Source organism: Solanum pennellii, chromosome 8, assembly GCF_001406875.1.
Source record: "Solanum pennellii chromosome 8, SPENNV200".
NCBI classification, from domain to species: Eukaryota; Viridiplantae; Streptophyta; class Magnoliopsida; order Solanales; family Solanaceae; genus Solanum; species Solanum pennellii.
Window position 1 is genome coordinate 2660819 of NC_028644.1, and position 19195 is coordinate 2680013.

The window sequence follows — 19195 nt, forward strand, 5'->3', positions numbered from 1 at the left end:
ACTCACTTTTCTTTTCAACCACTTTCTCTCTTCTCATTGACAAAAACAAATTCTCTTTTTTCTAATCTCACAATTATTATTACAATAATATGGGCAAAGCATCCAAATGGTTCAAAGCACTTCTTGACTTCAAGAAAAATGACTCTTCTATTTCTTCCACTAATAAGAAGAAATGGGGTGATGTCAAATCCTACAAAGATAAAGATTTTCAACAACATCATGAAAAATCACACTACATGAATAGTCGTGCTGGAGTGGACCCCGCGATTCATGAGGTTCACTCCAGCTTGACGACGACTAGTAGTGTGATCCGTGCAACAACGTGGAGCGGTGAGGATTGGGCTGCTGTTGTGATACAATCACATTTTCGAGCTTATTTGGTTAGTTCTATTATACGTACTCTCTTTCTATTTCATTTTATGTGAACGTATTTACTTGTGTGAAAAAAATAATTTGAGAGTTTTGAATTGTGTTTAATATGAGTTTTCCGAAAAAAATAAGTTGTTTTTATGGCAATCAAATATTAAAAATTGTATTAGAAGGGAATTAAACCTTCTATAGTTGAGAGTTTTTTTTTGGGGGGTTGGGGGGGTGGGAAGAAACGGTTCCCAATATACGCTCTAGTTGAGAAATTGAGTCACCCTAAACATTTTTTTTTTATATAAAGTTACGTACTTACGTTGAATAAAGAATACAATATACTCCATGTGAAATCAGGGTTCAAAAAAAAAAAAACTAAAACAAACAAATTAGCTAGATGTTTTTTCTCCTCTGCTTAAGTTTTGATCAGTTGAGTTACTTAGTGATGTTTAATGAGATCAACATGGTCGATAATATAGTTGAGTTGCGCTCAAATTAACCATCGATCGATGCAAATTTATATGTATTTTTTTTGGGAATGCATGGGTTGGTGAGGTCGGCAGGGGGGGTGGGGTGTTAGCACATGCATGGTCAAATATTTTGGACCAGTGTGGACCAGATTGTCTAAAACTCTGAAAAATTTGTGGTCCTAAGTGTACTTTAAAATTCTATGAAATTTTTCTATACATTCACACTATGAGTAAGTTCAACATCACAATTTATTTATTTTTTAAAAAAATTCATTAGCTCTAGTTCTTGTATTCGTCTCTGCACCATTTAATTATTTTTTTAAAAAAACGAATGACACTTGATCATACAGTCGTACTAATTTTCCATATTGTGTTTAACTTTAAAGTCAAGGAGAGCTTTACGCGCATTGAAGGGGCTTGTGAAACTACAAGCCCTAGTAAGAGGACACATTGTAAGGAAACAAGCTGCGGATATGCTAAGACGTATGCAAGCGTTGATAAGGGCTCAATCTAGAGCTCGTTTAGGGCGATCTATGGTTTTTGAATCACCTCCTTTTAGCGCGAAGTCTACTCAATTTATTCATCATGTAAGTAAACACATCATCTCCCTCATTTCATTTTACATTTTATATGTGACGATGATGTTTGACTGATCATGTCAGTTCATTTTGAATCCTGATATATAGGGTCCTACAACATCATCAAGATGTACTCGTTCGAGGACAGGACCATTTACACCAACAAAGAGTAGTACACGAAGCTACACGAGTGATGAATACTCGAATAATCATCCAAATTACATGTCATACACCGAGGCAGCTAGGGCAAAAACGCGGTCTATGAGTGCACCAAGACTAAGGTCTCAGTATGATAAGAAGTGCTCAAGAAGTAACATGCAAAAAGGGTTCTAATTGTTATGCTAATTTCACTAGCAAAGGGGTTTGTTCAGGTTCTGATAGAGTAGATAAGATTGGAGTGCATGTTAGTGGCGATTTGGATGAATTTGGACGCGGTTTTTGTCATATATATTGAGACAGATGATTCGAGTTCTAAGTTTGTAAGTTTGAGTTTCCAAGTTGCTTCATCATGCTAACATATACTTATATATATATGTAGTTTTGAATGTTTAATGTCATGAACGCGCTTGAACTTGCATTTTTCGTTTGTGTTAGAAATCACTTTTTATTTTACTCCATTCACTTTTATCATCATGAGACATATGAGCTTTTTCGCGAAGAAAGTTTCATGTCTAACTATTTATATATCGATCAGAAAGAAGAAGTTGCAAATGCTATCGATGGTTCTAACATGATTAGACTAGGGTGTGTGAAGCTAGATGATATGAAGAAAATTTAATTGATTCTCATTTATCGAAAAATTATTTAGTGCATTTAGGTACAATACTTTTTCTATGCACGTATATAAAAATAAGGCATCATATATAAATGTGTCATTTAACTTAGCTTCAAATTATATTTATGTCCTTCAACTTTGGATGTACGCAAATAAACACTTAAACTTATATACAGTTGAATAAATAGACACACATGTCCTACATGTCATTTTTTGTCCTACATGTATTGTGTCATGTAGGACTCATGTGTTTATTTAGTTAAAAGTTGGATAGTTAAAGTGCATGTTTGTGCATTACGAAAGTTGAAGGTCAAAGTTAAAATTTGAAGCCAAGTTTTGGGGTCTAATATATGTGTTATGCCTAAAAATAAATAGGAGAACTTAATTATGTATTAGTACTTTTTTGTATGGTTTGAAGTGGGGCTGTCAAATGAGCGGGTTGTATTGAAATTGGAAGTATTACAATGAGTCGAATAGAAATCGGGTTGGGTCTTGACCCGCCCAAGTTTGCTTTGAGCTCAAATGGGCTAAAAAATGGGAAAGATCTACTCTTTGTTCGATATTATTTGTCATGGTTTCTGTTTTTAGAGTCAAACTATTAAAATTTTGACTAACATTTTAAGATGTATTTTTTTCATCATATTAATATGCAAACATTGCAATTTATAGTACTTTTCATATACTTTTAGAATATCTAATTTTTTTGTTTAAAATATTGAATTAATGTGACCTAATTTAACTTTGAAAATTAATCAAATTGTCTTTCGAAAAATGCAACATGACAAACAATTCGGGACGGAGGAAGTAATATAATGGCTGATCAATAGACAAACATATAAATGTAGTAGTGCTGGGAATTGAAATTTACAATAATAACAACATATTTAATATAATTTCATAAATGAAATCTAGGTTAAAATATGTGAATAAAGATTTTATTTACTATCTAATTGAGTAGTAAAATATTTATTTTCGATAGAAATAAAATTATTTTTATTATTTCCTCTGTCCCAAATTACTTGTTTACTTTTCCTTTTTCTAGTATTTCTTAATTACTTGTCCATTTTGACAAATAAAAAAAAGACAAATTTTTTTTACATGTTATACCCTCAATTAATTACTTTAGAAAATATAAGACTTCTTGAAAATATTAAGTTTTTAATTCATCCACTTTATAATTTATAATGGTAAAATGATAAATTCAATATATCAATCATTAATTTCTTAATAGTCGTATCAATTTAAAAATGAACAAGTAATTAAAAATGGAGAACCCCCAGTTGCAAATCCCAAAAGTGTTTTTTTTAAAAGTATCTTTTTCGAAAATAAAATAAGTGTTTCGGGGAAGAAGCGAAATAAATTAGATTTTGTCTAAAATCACTTAAAACACTTCTAAAATTATGGTCAAACACTAATTATTGTTTTAAAATAGAGTTTGAAAAAAATTATCAAAAATTCTAAAAAGGGTATCAATTTTTTTTAATTAAAAGAGCAAAATCGCTCCTGACGAAGCGATTTTCTTCTGAAAAAATTAATACCATAACTTTTCTATTAATATCGTTGCATGTACAATATTTTTTTTAAAAAAATTAAATTGTTACTATAGCAGCGATTTCTTTTTCCTATCTTTGCAGCAAGCCAGCAATAGAGGCTGCTAGCTTGTTTGCCTCCCTCTTATGTCAAAATTTTTTTTGACAATGGCAGCGATTTTAAGAAAAAAAATTTTTTGGACGAAGTTGCTGCCACAGCATCGATTTTGTTTTTTTTAAAAAAAAATTAATACATCAATTTTATTGGAAGAATATTGCTTCGTTGGGAGCGATTTTGCCTTTTTGATTAAAAAAACTGATGTACCCTTTTAAAATTTTTGATAATTTTTTTACCCTTTTGACTTCGGACTCTTTTAAAATATGTATGTTTCAATTTATTGACCAAACACAAAATATTTCTGACAAAAAGATATTTATTTGAAAAACATTTTTAAAAATAAACAGATTTTAAGTTTAACCAAACAAATTATGAGTCTTTTTCAATTACATTAGTATTTCCCGTTCAATTAAATAACTTTATCGATATCAATTTTATTGTACATGTATTCCTCTTTTATATATATTTAAACGACTTTTTCTTTAATCGTAATTTCTTTTTATGTATTTTGTGTTAACAAATATTTTGACTTATTAAATATATATAATCTTATTATTTTTTAAAAAAACTAGATATTAAAAAATTAAACATTTTAAAAAGGGTAACTTTCACATATAGCAAACATAAAATTCATATTTGTATACTATAGCAAAATTTGCATAATTAAGCTCCATAGAAAACATATATATGTATAATTCGCTATACATATACAATTGAAGCGAATTGTATAAAACGAGAAAGAGAAAGAGACTTGGGCAGAGAATTGTATAAAACGAAGTGTATAAAACGAAATGTATAAAACGAATTGTATAACTATAAGTGTATAGGGCGATTATATACAATTTGAATTTGTATAAAATGAGAAAGAGAGAAAGGCAAAAGAGACAAGGCAAGGAATATACAATTGAATCGAATTGTATAAAACGAGAAAGAGAGAAATTATATACAATTTGAATTGTTATAAAATGAGAAAGAGAAAAGGGCAAAAGAGACTTGGACAGGGGAATACATTTATTGTATAACAAAAATATATGTATTTGCATGTGTATATACAATTTTCTCTCACTTTATACAATTAGAAACACAATTTATACAATTCTAGTGTATAAAGCGAGAGAGGCGAGCGACAGGAACCGAGCGAGACAGGGAGAGTGGCAACCGAGAATAAGAGGAGAAAGGGACTGACAAACAATTTGCTATGGAATACAAATAAATTAAACGGTAACTACTATATTTATTTTATATTATTAATTTATCATTCTATACAATTAATCCCTTTTAAAAATCTTTGTGCCAACACATACCTTTTTTGGTTATGTGTGTTCCTCTCCTTTTACGGTATTACTTCCCGTCCAAGAAATCGACTATAACCAATAACAAGCCCCACCAGCTATAGTTTCTATCCTTAATTTAAGATGAATACTAATGGTTGTGGCAACGAAAAACTATACTATTTATATATGGTTAAAATAATATTTTATGTATATACAGTAGATGTCGAACCCCCTTCGACTACTCCGTGTGTTTATTTCTACGAATTATGAACTCCCTTATTGAAAATCCTGGCTCCGCCACTGGGTTGTGGAGTGTAAAATGGTTCAATTTTTTTGGATTTTAAAAGGTGTGAATGGAAAATGAAGAGTTGCAACTTTTATGAAGAGTTGCGACTTTTATGGAAGGATGCGACTTTTATGAAAAGTTTGACTTTTATGAGAGGTTGTGATCTTTCCTAAAGATTGTGACTTACCAAAGGTTTGCGACCTTTCCGGTAAGGCACAATAAGAATCTTTGTTTTCTATAAATTGAGGGATTTTCCTCTTATTTTAGTTGAAACAATTTCTGGACTTCTACTACTACTACTAATGTAGTATTCTAAGTGTACTTTAATGTCGTTGAGTGACTCGCTGACACCAACGTTTTGAGTATCAATACGCTGGTGATTGAGATCATTCTTTCATGGGAGGACATATTCCAAATCAATCCTCGGATACTACAGGGAATAATTTTTTTAAGGGGACACTGTGGATTTAGTGGGCTTAATCTTATTTTTATTTTTCCAGATTCTGATATATGTTACAGATTTTAGATTTGTGAAATAATTTATGTTCTTCTATTCTTCTGTTCTTCACTGGTCCATTAAACTTTGATAACTTCGTGTTTCTTCAAAGTTTGTTGGAATCAGTAAGATTCTTTAAACACAGATTGACAACAATCTTCTTTAAGAAAAATATTTCGTATATTTTTTCGAATAAGTTTATACTTCTAGGTTCTCTACTAATTTTTATTTTCTAATTGTGAAAATGTTCTTAAACATTGTTATGTATTACCAAGTACGACACAACAAATCAGTGACAACCGCGAAAAGGTTCAATTTCATGTATATGTTCAATGTGGAATTAATGTTGGGGACGTGATTGTCAAAGACTCAACAACATCTTAAAATGAGCAAGGATAGTCTTTGTAGAACTTAGAATTATCTTTGTGGAACGTAAAATTAGAATGGGAACGTAAAGTAAAAATTTAGAAAAGAGAGTTTTTTGTATTTACATTTTTTATATATTTTAATACTGAATTTTCTTTTTCAATTGATTGAATAACATTTTTTGTATATTTAGGCATGGCAATCGGGATGGGTAAACCTTGACCTACCAAGATTTTGACCCCCTTATGCTGCCCTGTTTAACATTATTTAAAAATTTGTCCTGCCCTAACCCATCCCGCTAAGACTTGCCTTGCTCCATTTGTGTCATTTTCTATTTTTCTTATATATTTTTTACTTGGAAAAGTGAATTTTCATTTAACTTCTTGTGATAAACTTCTTTGATTTTTAACACTTGTACATTTTTTGAGTTTTAACACTAGTACTGCAATTGTTTTACAAATATCTGCTAAGATTATAATCTTTCATCAAACACTTTATTTGTTGGTTATAATTAATTATAGTATATCAAAATAGATTCATAATTCAAAACATACCAAACAGTTTCATAGTGTAGTGACTTTGATACTTGCTGCATTGGAATATATTTCAAAAGTTGTACTTTAGGCTAGCCAAATTTCAGAAATAACTCTATTCTTTTGTATTCGCAGGAAAATCGAAAACAACCTATTACCTGCCCTACCCCGTTATGTATTTTAAATAAATAATTTTTACTTGCCTCGCCCCTATATACTTATTCCCCTGCCTGCCCTATTAAGGATCTGCCTTGCCCTTCTCTGTCCTACCCAACTGTCATCCCTATATATATTTTGTAAGACAAATAAATATATATAAGTTAATGTACGCTAAGTAACAACACAAATATTTAAATTTCTCTTGTTGATTATATCGTTGAAAGCTTTTTCAATACAATCAATTGTTACATAAACTATCAAAATTATAATTATTTTAAAATAAAAGTAAGATTTCACTTCATTGAACATTTCATTAGAGTATCATTTTTTTACTCATATATTATACTTATTAATACTTTTTAAGTATAAAATGTAACATTATAATGATTAAATACATTCAAAATTAAGATAATATCTTTTTTAAAAAATAATTATATGACAATCTAATTAATTTGAAATTGAAATGTTTACTAAAACATATCAAAATATTAAAAGATAATCTTACAATGGTGGCTAAGTATTTTGTTCTGGGGTTTTAGCATAAAGGTTGAATTAGTCTGAATATCCTTCATTGCTAATGTTAGTTTGTAATAAAACTATATTCAATGTATTACATCAATGTGTTCATATCATCTATCCCTTCTTTAATTTTTGAAAAGTAAAATAGTTTCAAAATTAAACCACTAAAATATGAAATCACAAAAATGACAGTGTAGCAACAAATAATAATATTTTATTTCAATAATTTACAATTTTTATAAACTCTTATATAATAAAGATGTAATCCATTCTTCTATTTACTTCCTTCAAATCAAGAGCTCCACCTTGTTCTTGAATCGTGGTTTTCTCATGTTATAACTTCCGTACCAATTCGATCGATCTGAAATGGATCGATTAAACATTTCATTAGGTAGTCTGGTCTTGTGAAATACTTGTTGGATTTCACCACGAAAGTAATTTTATCACAATTATGAATATATGAAAACTTCGGACGAAACCTTCTTTGTATGTGGAAGGGTTTTTCGATAGGGATGTTCATGGTTCAGTTTGTATTAGTTAAAATTAAAACTAAACAATATGATCGGTTTTAAAATTTGTGAAACCAAGCCAAACTAAATTAAAAAAAATGTTGGTTTGGTTATTGTCGATTTGGTTTGATTTTTTGGTTTTTTTATTTGAAAATAATAAGTTTTTTGAAGATATACATATATATCTCGATAGACACAAACACCTAGTACATGAACAATTAACATGAAAGTTAATGTGGATTTAATTAAGTAACTGAATCATACTAGAGTTATTATAACACGAATAAAGTTATTCAATTAAGAAAATTGTGACCATCTCATGTGAGGTAGAATAGATAAAACTAAATTAATGTATTTTCATAGACTTGTACTTCGAATTGTAATAGTTACACTAAAATTTAATGTTGACCTTGAAAAAATAATAAAGTTAAAAACTTAGAGTAATTAAAATTTAATAAAATATTATTTTATTTATAAATAATATATAATACTTCACTCAGATGTTGATGACGAGATTCCACTAAAGCATTAAAAGATGACAAACTTTAAGTATGGTTCGAAATTTTGAATTTCTAGTACTACAATATATAGCAGCAAGAATTGAAAAAAAAAAGATATAATACATAGATAATTTCTTAAATTTATTAATAAATATTTTTAAATATTGAAACTTTAGCATATTCAGTTGTGCATTCAATTACATAAATAATAAAAGTGTCATTATTAGACACTTTTAATTCAAATTTATTAAAAATATTTTTCATTTGTTACATAGACAAATAACCTATTTAAAATATATCAACTCTTTTAACTATATAGCTTAGCTTCAATAATCTAATGAACTACTTAACATACATATAATAGAATTGTTACAATTATTTTATAACAAACAAAAAAATTATATTATGTCTTTCTTTTAGTTCATGTCGAAATATTAAAGAATATTTTTTTCATGTTTATCAATTTTTAAATTTAACTCCCACATAACATATTTAAGATCATAAGATTAAGAATATTTTGATATATATATATATATATATATATATATATATATATAGAAAGAGAGAGAGAGTTTAAGACCATAGAAAAGTAAAAAAATTCATCAAAAAATAACTTTTGGATCTCAAAATAAAAAAATAAAACGGGAAAGCGAGTGAAGTTTGAAAACCTATTCCATTATACGGAGAAAGAGGGTCTAGAGTTTATTTTTCAAAAAATATCCTAGAATAGTTGTTTGATGTTTTTAAGGGAATGATTAAAAATGAGTTACATGAAATGTCCACGATGATATGGATCTTGGACCTTGTTAGATGGAGCTGAATATTTCAAAACGTGAATGGATTGATACACTATTAAATTCTTCTTTAATGTGTGTGTATTACTTTGTTGAAATAGTATCTTAATGACTATGTTGGAACACTGTTACATTTTCTCATAATGTATGTGTTTTACTTTGTTGAAATAGTATCTAAATTCCTTTATTGAAACAGTGTTACATTCTCCTCTAATGTGTATGTAGTCCTTTGTTTAAACACAATCTGATAAATTTTTAAGTTGTTAATTATTAAGACTTATAAACGTTATTGTCAAATAATATATGTCATTTATTCTAACCCATTTTACGTGTCACTCATAGAATTTTGAAAGTCAAATAATTGTTTTATATTACTTTTAAATATTTTAACTTATCAATTATTGTAATTTAAAGTTTTATTACTGTAATTTTTAAATATATAACAGGCTAAAAAGAAAATATAAAACAAAATTAAAAGGAAAAAAGTGTAGAATTAATGGTCAATTTAATGTGATGCAAATATAATTTGAAGAAGCAGCTAAGTCATGTTGTATATTTTATTTTATTTTTTAAAAAATTGTTAATCAATTATTATGACTTATAGTACTATTGTATTTTTAGCATCATTTTTATAAATAACATATGTTTCTTCTTTATTCCAAATTTATGTGGCACAATAGAATTTAGAGAGTAAATCACTTTTTATATAATTTTTCAATATTTGAACTATGCGAAATAGACCACTTATACCCTTCATTACATTTTGGGAGTAAAAATACCCCCGCTGTTATTTTAGGAGACCACAAATACCCTCAAGAGTTAACACCCCAATTTTTTAGTGATGTGGCATGCCACATGAGACTAATCCCTCCACCTAAGTGTTGCCAACTAGTATTCACTACAAAAGAACTAGACCTTTAGCGACGACAATAATCGCCACAAAGGTCCAAAAAATCATCACTAAAAGTTTTTAATATTAAATTCTAATTTTGTGTTTTTTTTCTTCATTGTTTTTAAAAACAAAAATGATATCGATTAAGTAGGAGTTTGAAGACATTGTATGTTTTATTTTTATGTTATATATAAACGTATAAAATGTACAATGATGAATTATATAGTAGGAGATGTGAATCGAGAAGTAATTTTCATAATTTTTCGTATTAATATTGAGTGTTATTAATATTGATATTGCAAGTTATTTATTTTAGAAACTTAGGTTGCAATCAAAAATTAATTATCATATTTTTTTTTGGTTGAAAAAAATAGGTTTTATTACCAAATGGTTGTTGGAGCCTTAGTCATCACTAAAAATCACTCATAACCTTTAGTGGCAAAATTTTGGGATTTTGTGGCAATTTTGTCGTCACTAAAGGTCAAGTTCTTTTGTAGTGAATCTTAGTTGGCAACGCTTAGGTGGAGGGATTAGTCCCATGTGACATGTCACGTCACTAAAAAATTGAGGTGTTAACTCTTGAGGGTATTTGTGGTCTCCTAGGGTAACAACGAGGGTATTTTTTATCCTAAAATGTAATTGAGGGTATAAGTGGTCTATTTCGCATAGTTCAGGAGCAATTTTAACCCTTTTCCGTATAATATTTATAATACTTTTTATATAAACTTTAATAATATATGTTATTTCTTCTATCTTAATTTATGTGAAATTAATAAAATTTTGAGTGTCGATATTTTTTTAATACTATTTTTAAATAATGAACAACAGTGTTTTAGAAGGCGGGGTGGTGAGGCGAGACGTTTTATATGGTAATGGGGCGAGTCGTAAGCCTCGAGACACGAGGCGTAAGTCCAATGGATCTATGGGGCGTAGTCGCATGTATATTCAATTTTATAGTTTTATTACTAATAAAATAAGCAATAGTAAACTTTTTAATAAATTATGATTTTTATGTGAGATAAAATGTTAATATTCAATAATGAAGAAAAAAAGATTATCATTGTTATTTGAGAAATATCATTCAAAAAATTCAAAAATTACATTAAAAACGCTTCGGCGTACGTTTTTACGCCCAGAACTTACGTTTTTATGTTCAGGACTTATGCCTCAAATTTTAGGACTTACACCTTATGGATCTATGTTTTTAATTTACGCCCCAAAATGTTTTTGATACGCTCGGCCCCGAAACTTGCCTGAAAAACTTTTTTGAAAGCACTGATGAACAATCATATCGTCATTTAAATTTGGCCTTAGTAATGAAATATGAAACATTAAATTTTTTTAGTTAATTTTATTGGACGTGATCTCAAACACAATAACAAAGAAAGCCTAAAATAATTACAAATAAATACTACTTATGTCTTAAAAAAATGGCATAATACATAAATATGCTCTTTAACTTGGCTTTGAATCACATTTATGCCCTTCAACTTTTGGTGTGCACAAGTAGACACTTAAAAACTCGTATAAAGTTGAATAAATAGACACACATGTCCTACATGTCATTTTTATCATACATGGTGTCCTATATGTATTTGTCATGTAGGATTCATGTGTTTATTTATTTAAAAGTTGGATAATTAAAGTGTTTATTTGTACATTATAAAAGTTGAAGGTCAAAGTTAAAATTAGAAACCAAGTTTAAGGTCTAATATGTGTATTATGCCAAAAAAATTTGTAGCACTAAATATTTATGGGAAAAGGGTCTGATATACCCCTCAACTTTGTCATTTGGAGCTGATATACCCCTCGTTATAAAAGTGGCTCATATATGCCCTTACCGTTATACAAACGGCTCACATATACCCCTGCCATTACAAAATGGCTCATATATACCCTTCATTTAACGGAAGTTAAAAAATTAGTTTTAAATTTATATTTATTACTTCTAATTTTAAAAAAAAATTATTTAGGGGTATAAATGATTCTTCTATCAAAGTTCAAGTATATTTTAATTTTTTTCATACATAAATTATTTTTTGACTTCTTTTATTATAATTATTTGAATTTCTTATTCTTATTTTGTTTTTTTTCTTTCATTCCTTAGTTTAAAGAATAAAAAATTAAACTATTTTTTTTTGTGTATTGTAATTTAATTTCGTATTCGAAGAAAAAATTTGGTTATCTACAATAAGTTTTACAAGTATATTAGTGAAACATAAATAAATTTGATTATCAAAATAATAATTATAAATTAGTCATTGAAACAAAAAAAAGTCAAAAAAAATATGTTTGACGAGGATTAAATTTACTCATATGGGATTATATTTTTTAGAAAAAAATAATAAAAATTTAGATTAAAATTATTATTTTTTTCATTTCCGTTAGAGGAAAAGGGTATATGTGAGCCATTTGTTTACAAATAGGGGTATATATGAGCCACTTTCATAACAAGGGGTATATCAGCTCTAAATGACAAAGTTGAGGGGTATATCAGACCCTTTTCCCAATATTTATTGAGGGGTGTGGGTCCGAGTAAGTGCTAACATCAGCACTTTTATGCCTTTAAGGCATTGAAAAAAACCTCACATTTGAATATATTTACCAACATGTACCAGTTGATTTATTGTAAAAAGGTACAAAACAAGGGGCAAATAAAACTTTTGAAAAGTGTTGCATTATCAACAGAAGGACACAATAGGAATTAGAGGGAAAAAATCACCAACTGCACAATCCCCAAAGCAAATTGTATAACCATTCACAGCAAAGTATGAAGCAGATATTAATTTTAGATGAGAAAAGACATAAAGACAACATCGAAGTTGTCTCATATTTGCATAAAGATACCTAAACTTTTGAAGTGTCCTATCACCCCACTAACAACTATATATCGTTGTAAATTGGCCATTTTTACCCATTAACTTATCTGGGTTGTTTACACGCACGTTAGGCGCGTCATGGACCTTTTTCCTTTTTATTTACCAGTTTAAAACAGCCACATGTCATTTTAATTAATTATTTAATCAATTTTTGTATCTTCCCCAATTTAAACTCAAAAATAGTCTTTGGTAGCCCTAAAATTTTGATTTCCATGGCAAGAACAATATTGGTGCTCTCTTTTGATGACTTCATCATCTTCCTCAAGAAAATAAGGTAGGAATTCGTCTCTTCTCTTTTAATTTCCAGTAGAAACGTTAATTTGAAGTTTTTTTATGGTTGAATTTCTTCTCAATTTTGTGGTTAGTTTTTGATTGAAAATGTCAAATGCAATGTTGAATCGTATTTGTAACAATGGCAACTGTAGGAGGTCGATTCTAACACTTCTACACTATAATAATCCATAAAATCAGAATAATCGAAAAAAAGTGAAGATTTTAGAACCCTAACATGTTAGACCTTCAATCTCCAAGAATCTTCACAAATACACATCAACAACGATCAACAATGATCAACAACGAGATTGTCAACAACAACACTATCGTCAACAGCAACACTGTGTATTTCGTTTGATTTTTTAGGGAAAAGTTGAGAAATGAAATGAAAAGGAGTTCACGAATTTTCTTCAAAAAAAAGGGTCGGGTCGGGTTACCTAGAGAGTGAGCAACACGCGCATTACATAGACGACGGAATGAGTAAAAATGGTCAATTTACAACGATATATAGTTGTTTAGTGGTGTGATAGGACACTTTAAAAGTTTATGTGTCTTTATGCAAATATGGGACAACTTCGATGGTGTCTTTATGTCTTTTCTCATTTTAGGTATTAATTGCAAAATACAATTACAAATTTACCCTTATGCTATTTTGGATATGGCAAAAAACAACCATGTTGAAACTTACAAAACTCTCTTCTATTCGAAGATAAAATTTTCAAAATCTGATCAAAATCTTTTGGTCAAATGAATATTTAAAGCTAAATTTTTGATGTTCGATTTCAACATTTGATTAGTAAGTTAAAGTTTACTTGACCTTGATTTACAAAAATTGTTCATTTATATTTTGAGAAAATATTTTCCCTTCGTACGAAGTACACCCCTAATCACAACATCTATCTTCTTCAACAAATAAAATACTAATATATTGTAGAATAACTATTGAAAACGCTTCTAAATTTTACGCATTTCAATTATTAACAGTCTTAAAAACACTTCTCCACTTGATTAAGTATATTTAAAAATACTCTTCTATGTATGCTGCATGTCCTCCACCCATACATATATGTGAAATTTTATGTTGATGTGCCACACAAAGATACATGCAAAAAGCGGCAAAAAATCAAATAGCAATCCTCATTTGAACTTGTTTCGAAAAGTCAATTATACGCTCTTGTTCAAAGTGATATTATTATTTGATAAATCTATATTTTAAATATTGAAACTTCAGCATATTCAATTGCGCATCTAAATACATAAATAAAGTGTTACTATTAGACACTTTCGATTCATTTTTTTTAAAAAAAAAAATGTTTTCACTTTTAATAAATGTTAATTTGTAAACGAGGAAAAACATAGCAAATGAGGTTTCGTGGTGTAGTTGGTTATCACGTCAGTCTAACACACTGAAGGTCTCCGGTTCGAGTCCGGGCGAAGCCATTTTTCTCTTTTAAATCTTTTTGGTAAATATTCGAATCGATGAAACGTTACTGCTTTATTGATATCGAGTTATTGATTTGATAGTTTATCCAATTTTCTTAAAAATTTAATCGATGACCCATATAAACTTAACGAAAATTATATTTTTAACCCTCGAGGCAAATCTTAACCTTCAATGTTATATGTTGATTCTGTCGAATGTTGTTTTATCGATTGGTTTGATTCAAATTGGGGATCATTTGCACTTTTACCCCTATTTTATGTTGGTCTTTAATGTATGTCGTTCCTTATAATAAATAATTTTGTCACATAGTATGAAAGTATATTTTTATATCATAATATTCCATAAATAATGCTCAGGTATGAATTTAATTTCTAAAGAACTTATGTCTGATTAAACACAAATAAAATTGTTTAATGACAAAAATTAAAAATCAGTCACAATTTATTAAATTTTTTCCATTTTTTTTATTTTTAAAAATAAAATTTACTTTTTTTTTTGTCCCAACTGAAATAACTACTTTATTTTTTGTGTTATGTCCTTAATGTTAGGGAATTTTAGCTTATCCATTCATTTTAAGAAATTGGTTCCTAGCCACTAAAAAAGAAGAATAAATCAACTAATTGTTCATTAGTACATAATTAATTCTATGAACTTTTTTTTTTCCATTATAACTTTGGGGATTAGAGATTCATTCATATATAAATTATATTAATGATCTCAAATCTCAATTCCCAAAATTGAAATTTCAAAATAAAAAAAATTTAAAAAAAAAATGTCAAGTTTTGGAACCCAAACAAAATGCAAAGCATGTGATAAAACTGTGTATGCTGCTGAAGTGATTTCTGCAGGTGGTGTTAATTATCATAATACATGTTTCAGATGTAGCCATTGCAATGGAAGACTTGCAGTAAGTTTTTTTTAAAAAAAAAAAATTATTTCATTAATTTTTTGAACGAATCTGATCGATTGATTAGACTGATACGATGAATCGAATGATAGTTTGTGTTATAGTTAGTTAGGACATTAATATCTTGTTTTTAAACGAATCGATTAGACGAATATGATGAATGGAATGATAGTTTGTGTTATAGTTAGTCAGGACACTTAGGTCTTGTTTTTAAACGAATCAAATTGATCGATTGATTGACTGATATGAGAGATGGAATGGTAGTTTTTATGTTTTAATTAGTTAGGATATATCTCCCGTTATAAATTTTGTGTTTTTTTAGACTATCGATTGATTGATTCAATTCGATTGATATGATAGTTTATATTATAGTTAGTTAGGAAATTATTTCCTTTGTGTTATATTTTTTTGAAGACTTGTTTCGTGGACAAATTGGATTGATCGACTCGATTGATATGATAGTTTATGTTATAGTTAGTACATTATTTTCCTTATTTCATGATTTTATTTTTGTAGACTCATTTTTTAACGAAGTGGATCGATTTAACTGAATTGATGAATGAAATGATACTTTGTATTATATTTAGTTAAGACGTTATCTCTTGTATTTTATGATTGTTTTTGAAGATTCGTTTTTTAACAAATCGAATTGATCGACTCGAATAGAAATTATCTAAAGAAAATGTATCGCTATGATGGTAATCAATAACACTCCCTTATGATATGACCATTCTCTCTAACCTGATGTGATTGAAAATTACTTTGTGCATCAGACTGTTATCATCGTATATTTTTATTTGATTTTTTCGTGCGAATTTATATAATATAGTTGACACAACTATTACCAGATTGTAAGTATCGTATATTTTTATTTAATTTTTTCGTTAATTCGAATTTATATTATATAGTTGAGCAACTATTCTTGCTTGGATGGAACATTATTTTGCAAGCCACATTTTGAACAACTCCTCAAGGAGAAAGGAAGTGGTGCTTTGAAGTCTTCTTCACGTTAGTTTTTTTTTCTAAATTTTGTTTAATTAAATTATATTTCTAATTAAATTATGTTATTTTCATAACCTAATTATTTATTCATTTTATATCAAATGTGCAGTTGGGAGGAACAATGATCTGGTATGTATCTTATGCCAACTTTAATTTTTTGAGCTTTTAAAAAATATTTTGTTATGTTCGGTGTATATGACATAGTTAAAACGATAAGTAATTTAAGAAAAATAAAATTTTTTTAAAATTTATGGGGTTGTGATCTTAAATATGATTATAATTTTGATACTTATAGTCTCAAATATATCACGTGTGATGTGACTATAACACTTCTCATTAAACGTAAAATCAGAATTTTAAAGCTCGTTATTTATAAATATTTGTCGTTCTTCTTTGAATTGATAAATGAAAGAATAATATCATATAAATTAAAATACATTTACGAATAACTCTATATTGACATTAAAAATCCACTAAATATATATTAATATTTGTATGTAAAGTGTAAACCAATCATTATTATTTATATATTAATTTGAGTTAGGAACTAATAAACTTTAATTTCTGAATCCGTATATATTGATGCTCTCGAATATTATTAATTACATAAAGATGATATAAATCAACAATATTTTAACTTATCACTTTCATGTTTTTTTATTTGTTAAAAGGATTAATTTGTCACTAATTATATACCATATTTTGTTAAAAAGGATTAATTTGTTACTAATTATATACCATATTTTAAATATTTTTGTGATTACAGAACAGAAGCCCTAGCAAGTTGTCCTCTCTATTTTGTGGCACTCAGGAAAAATGTGCATCATGCAAGAAAACTGTATACCCATTAGAAAAGGTAAGAATTATTTTCGAGTCTCGAGAATGAAAATATTTTTAATTGAACGCGCTTAAATCCTTTTTGTAAAACTTATTCACACGAAACTGAAATAGCCAGTCCTGCAAATTTTTAATATCGAATAATTTCATAAAAAAAATATTTAGTTATGTTGTGTCATGTTCTAAAACTAATAGAGATGACTCCAATAATTAGTAAAATTCTTTTATAGCAAATCTAGAACAATTAACTCAAACCTAGAAAGTTCAAATCTTATATTCGTTCTTATGGTTTATTTAAAGTAAAAAATAATAATATAACTTTAATATTTCATTTTTCACAAGCTTATATTTTCATTAATTGCTCAGAAAATGGTGGAGTGACACATTTTCTAAATGTAATGAATTTTTATTTTTTTGGAGAATCTTATAAAAGCGTTTCAATATTTTTTTCAAAGTTCAAGCAATATATATAGATTTTGTCATTCTTGTAACATTTGATTTACATACTCTAACGATATTTCTTAGGTTGCTTAGACGCTTCAAAAAATATGACACCTATATGTCAAGAAATCACTCAAAAACAGTATACTTTTTTGGAAAATCTAACATAAATGTACTAACATTCTTGAAAATTCCGGAAAAAAATATGTCATGAAATCATTCAAAAGTAGTATACTTTTTTGGAAAATCTAACGTAAGTGTATTAATATTTTTGAAAATTCCGAACAAATACAGGTGACAGTAGATGGAGAATTTTACCATCAATCATGCTTCAAATGTGCACATGGTGGATGCAAACTAACAACATCATCATATGCAGCATTAGATGGACTTGTTTATTGCAAGCCTCATTTCTCTCAATTGTTTAAAGAAAAAGGTTCCTATAATCATCTTACAACAGCTACAAATAAAAAAAATCATAGTGCTGATGAACATGAAGAAGGTTCAACTACTACAACAACTACTGATGTTGATGAGCCACCACAGCCTCCTGTTGAAGAGACTCAAGATTAGTCCATTCACTTTTCGATACGAATCCATATTTAATGGATATCGAGGGCATCAGATGAGAAATCAAAAAAAAATATATAGTTAATGTTATATTATTTGTCAATGAGATTAATCATATTCTTGATGAGAGAATATGGTAATGATGAAGTGATGATTAATTGGTTTTCTTAATTATTTGTTTCTTCATTTGAAAATTTTGTAAAAGCCTAGTAAGGCATCATATATATTTGTAATGTTTTTTTTTCCCTCAATTTTGCTTTAATAAGAAATTAACACATTGTTCTCTTATTTTTTTTTTTGGTTTAATCATATAGCATGACTAAATTTCATCGCTTGAGACGAGAGTTACAATCCTATCGAAAGTGGCATTCGTAGGTGAAGGAGCTACGATGCTCCTGAATGAATCGAATGATTTTTCGACCATCGCTTGACTTCATGGACCAACATAGATCTTGTGAGACCAAGGCGTTTGATTCCATGGACCAACATAAATTTCATGAGACTCGTCGTTCTACTGAAAAGTACTTCATTTTTCAAAATTCGAATTGCTAGTCAAATAAGGAATTGGACCGAAATAAGAGTCCAGTCCTACCAACAATGGCGTCGAGCTAGGGTGTCGCCTATGCCGTTGATAATAAATCCTTCAACCTTCATTTGATTCGTGAGATCCACCATCCTACTATA

General features: G+C 28.3%; 2 protein-coding genes and 1 non-coding gene across 3 annotated transcripts; all 3 read left to right on the forward strand.

Annotated features, from left to right (window-relative positions):
* LOC107028225 (protein IQ-DOMAIN 31-like) lies at positions 1–1988 on the forward strand. The gene is made up of 3 exons (XM_015229267.2): positions 1–380; positions 1217–1417; positions 1517–1988. Exons 1-3 carry the CDS (start codon positions 90–92, stop codon positions 1739–1741), a joined length of 717 nt encoding a protein of 238 aa, XP_015084753.1. The 5' UTR covers positions 1–89; the 3' UTR covers positions 1742–1988.
* A 12688-nt stretch (positions 1989–14676) lies between these two features.
* TRNAV-AAC lies at positions 14677–14750 on the forward strand. The gene has a single exon. It is a non-coding gene; the product is annotated as a tRNA-Val (tRNA).
* Positions 14751–15408: 658 nt separating this feature from the next.
* On the forward strand, positions 15409–18799 carry LOC107028068 (LIM domain-containing protein WLIM2b-like). Its single transcript, XM_015229125.2, has 5 exons — positions 15409–15661; positions 16570–16669; positions 16773–16792; positions 17430–17519; positions 18236–18799. Exons 1-5 carry the CDS (start codon positions 15527–15529, stop codon positions 18512–18514), a joined length of 624 nt encoding a protein of 207 aa, XP_015084611.1. The 5' UTR covers positions 15409–15526; the 3' UTR covers positions 18515–18799.
* Positions 18800–19195: the final 396 nt, after the last annotated feature.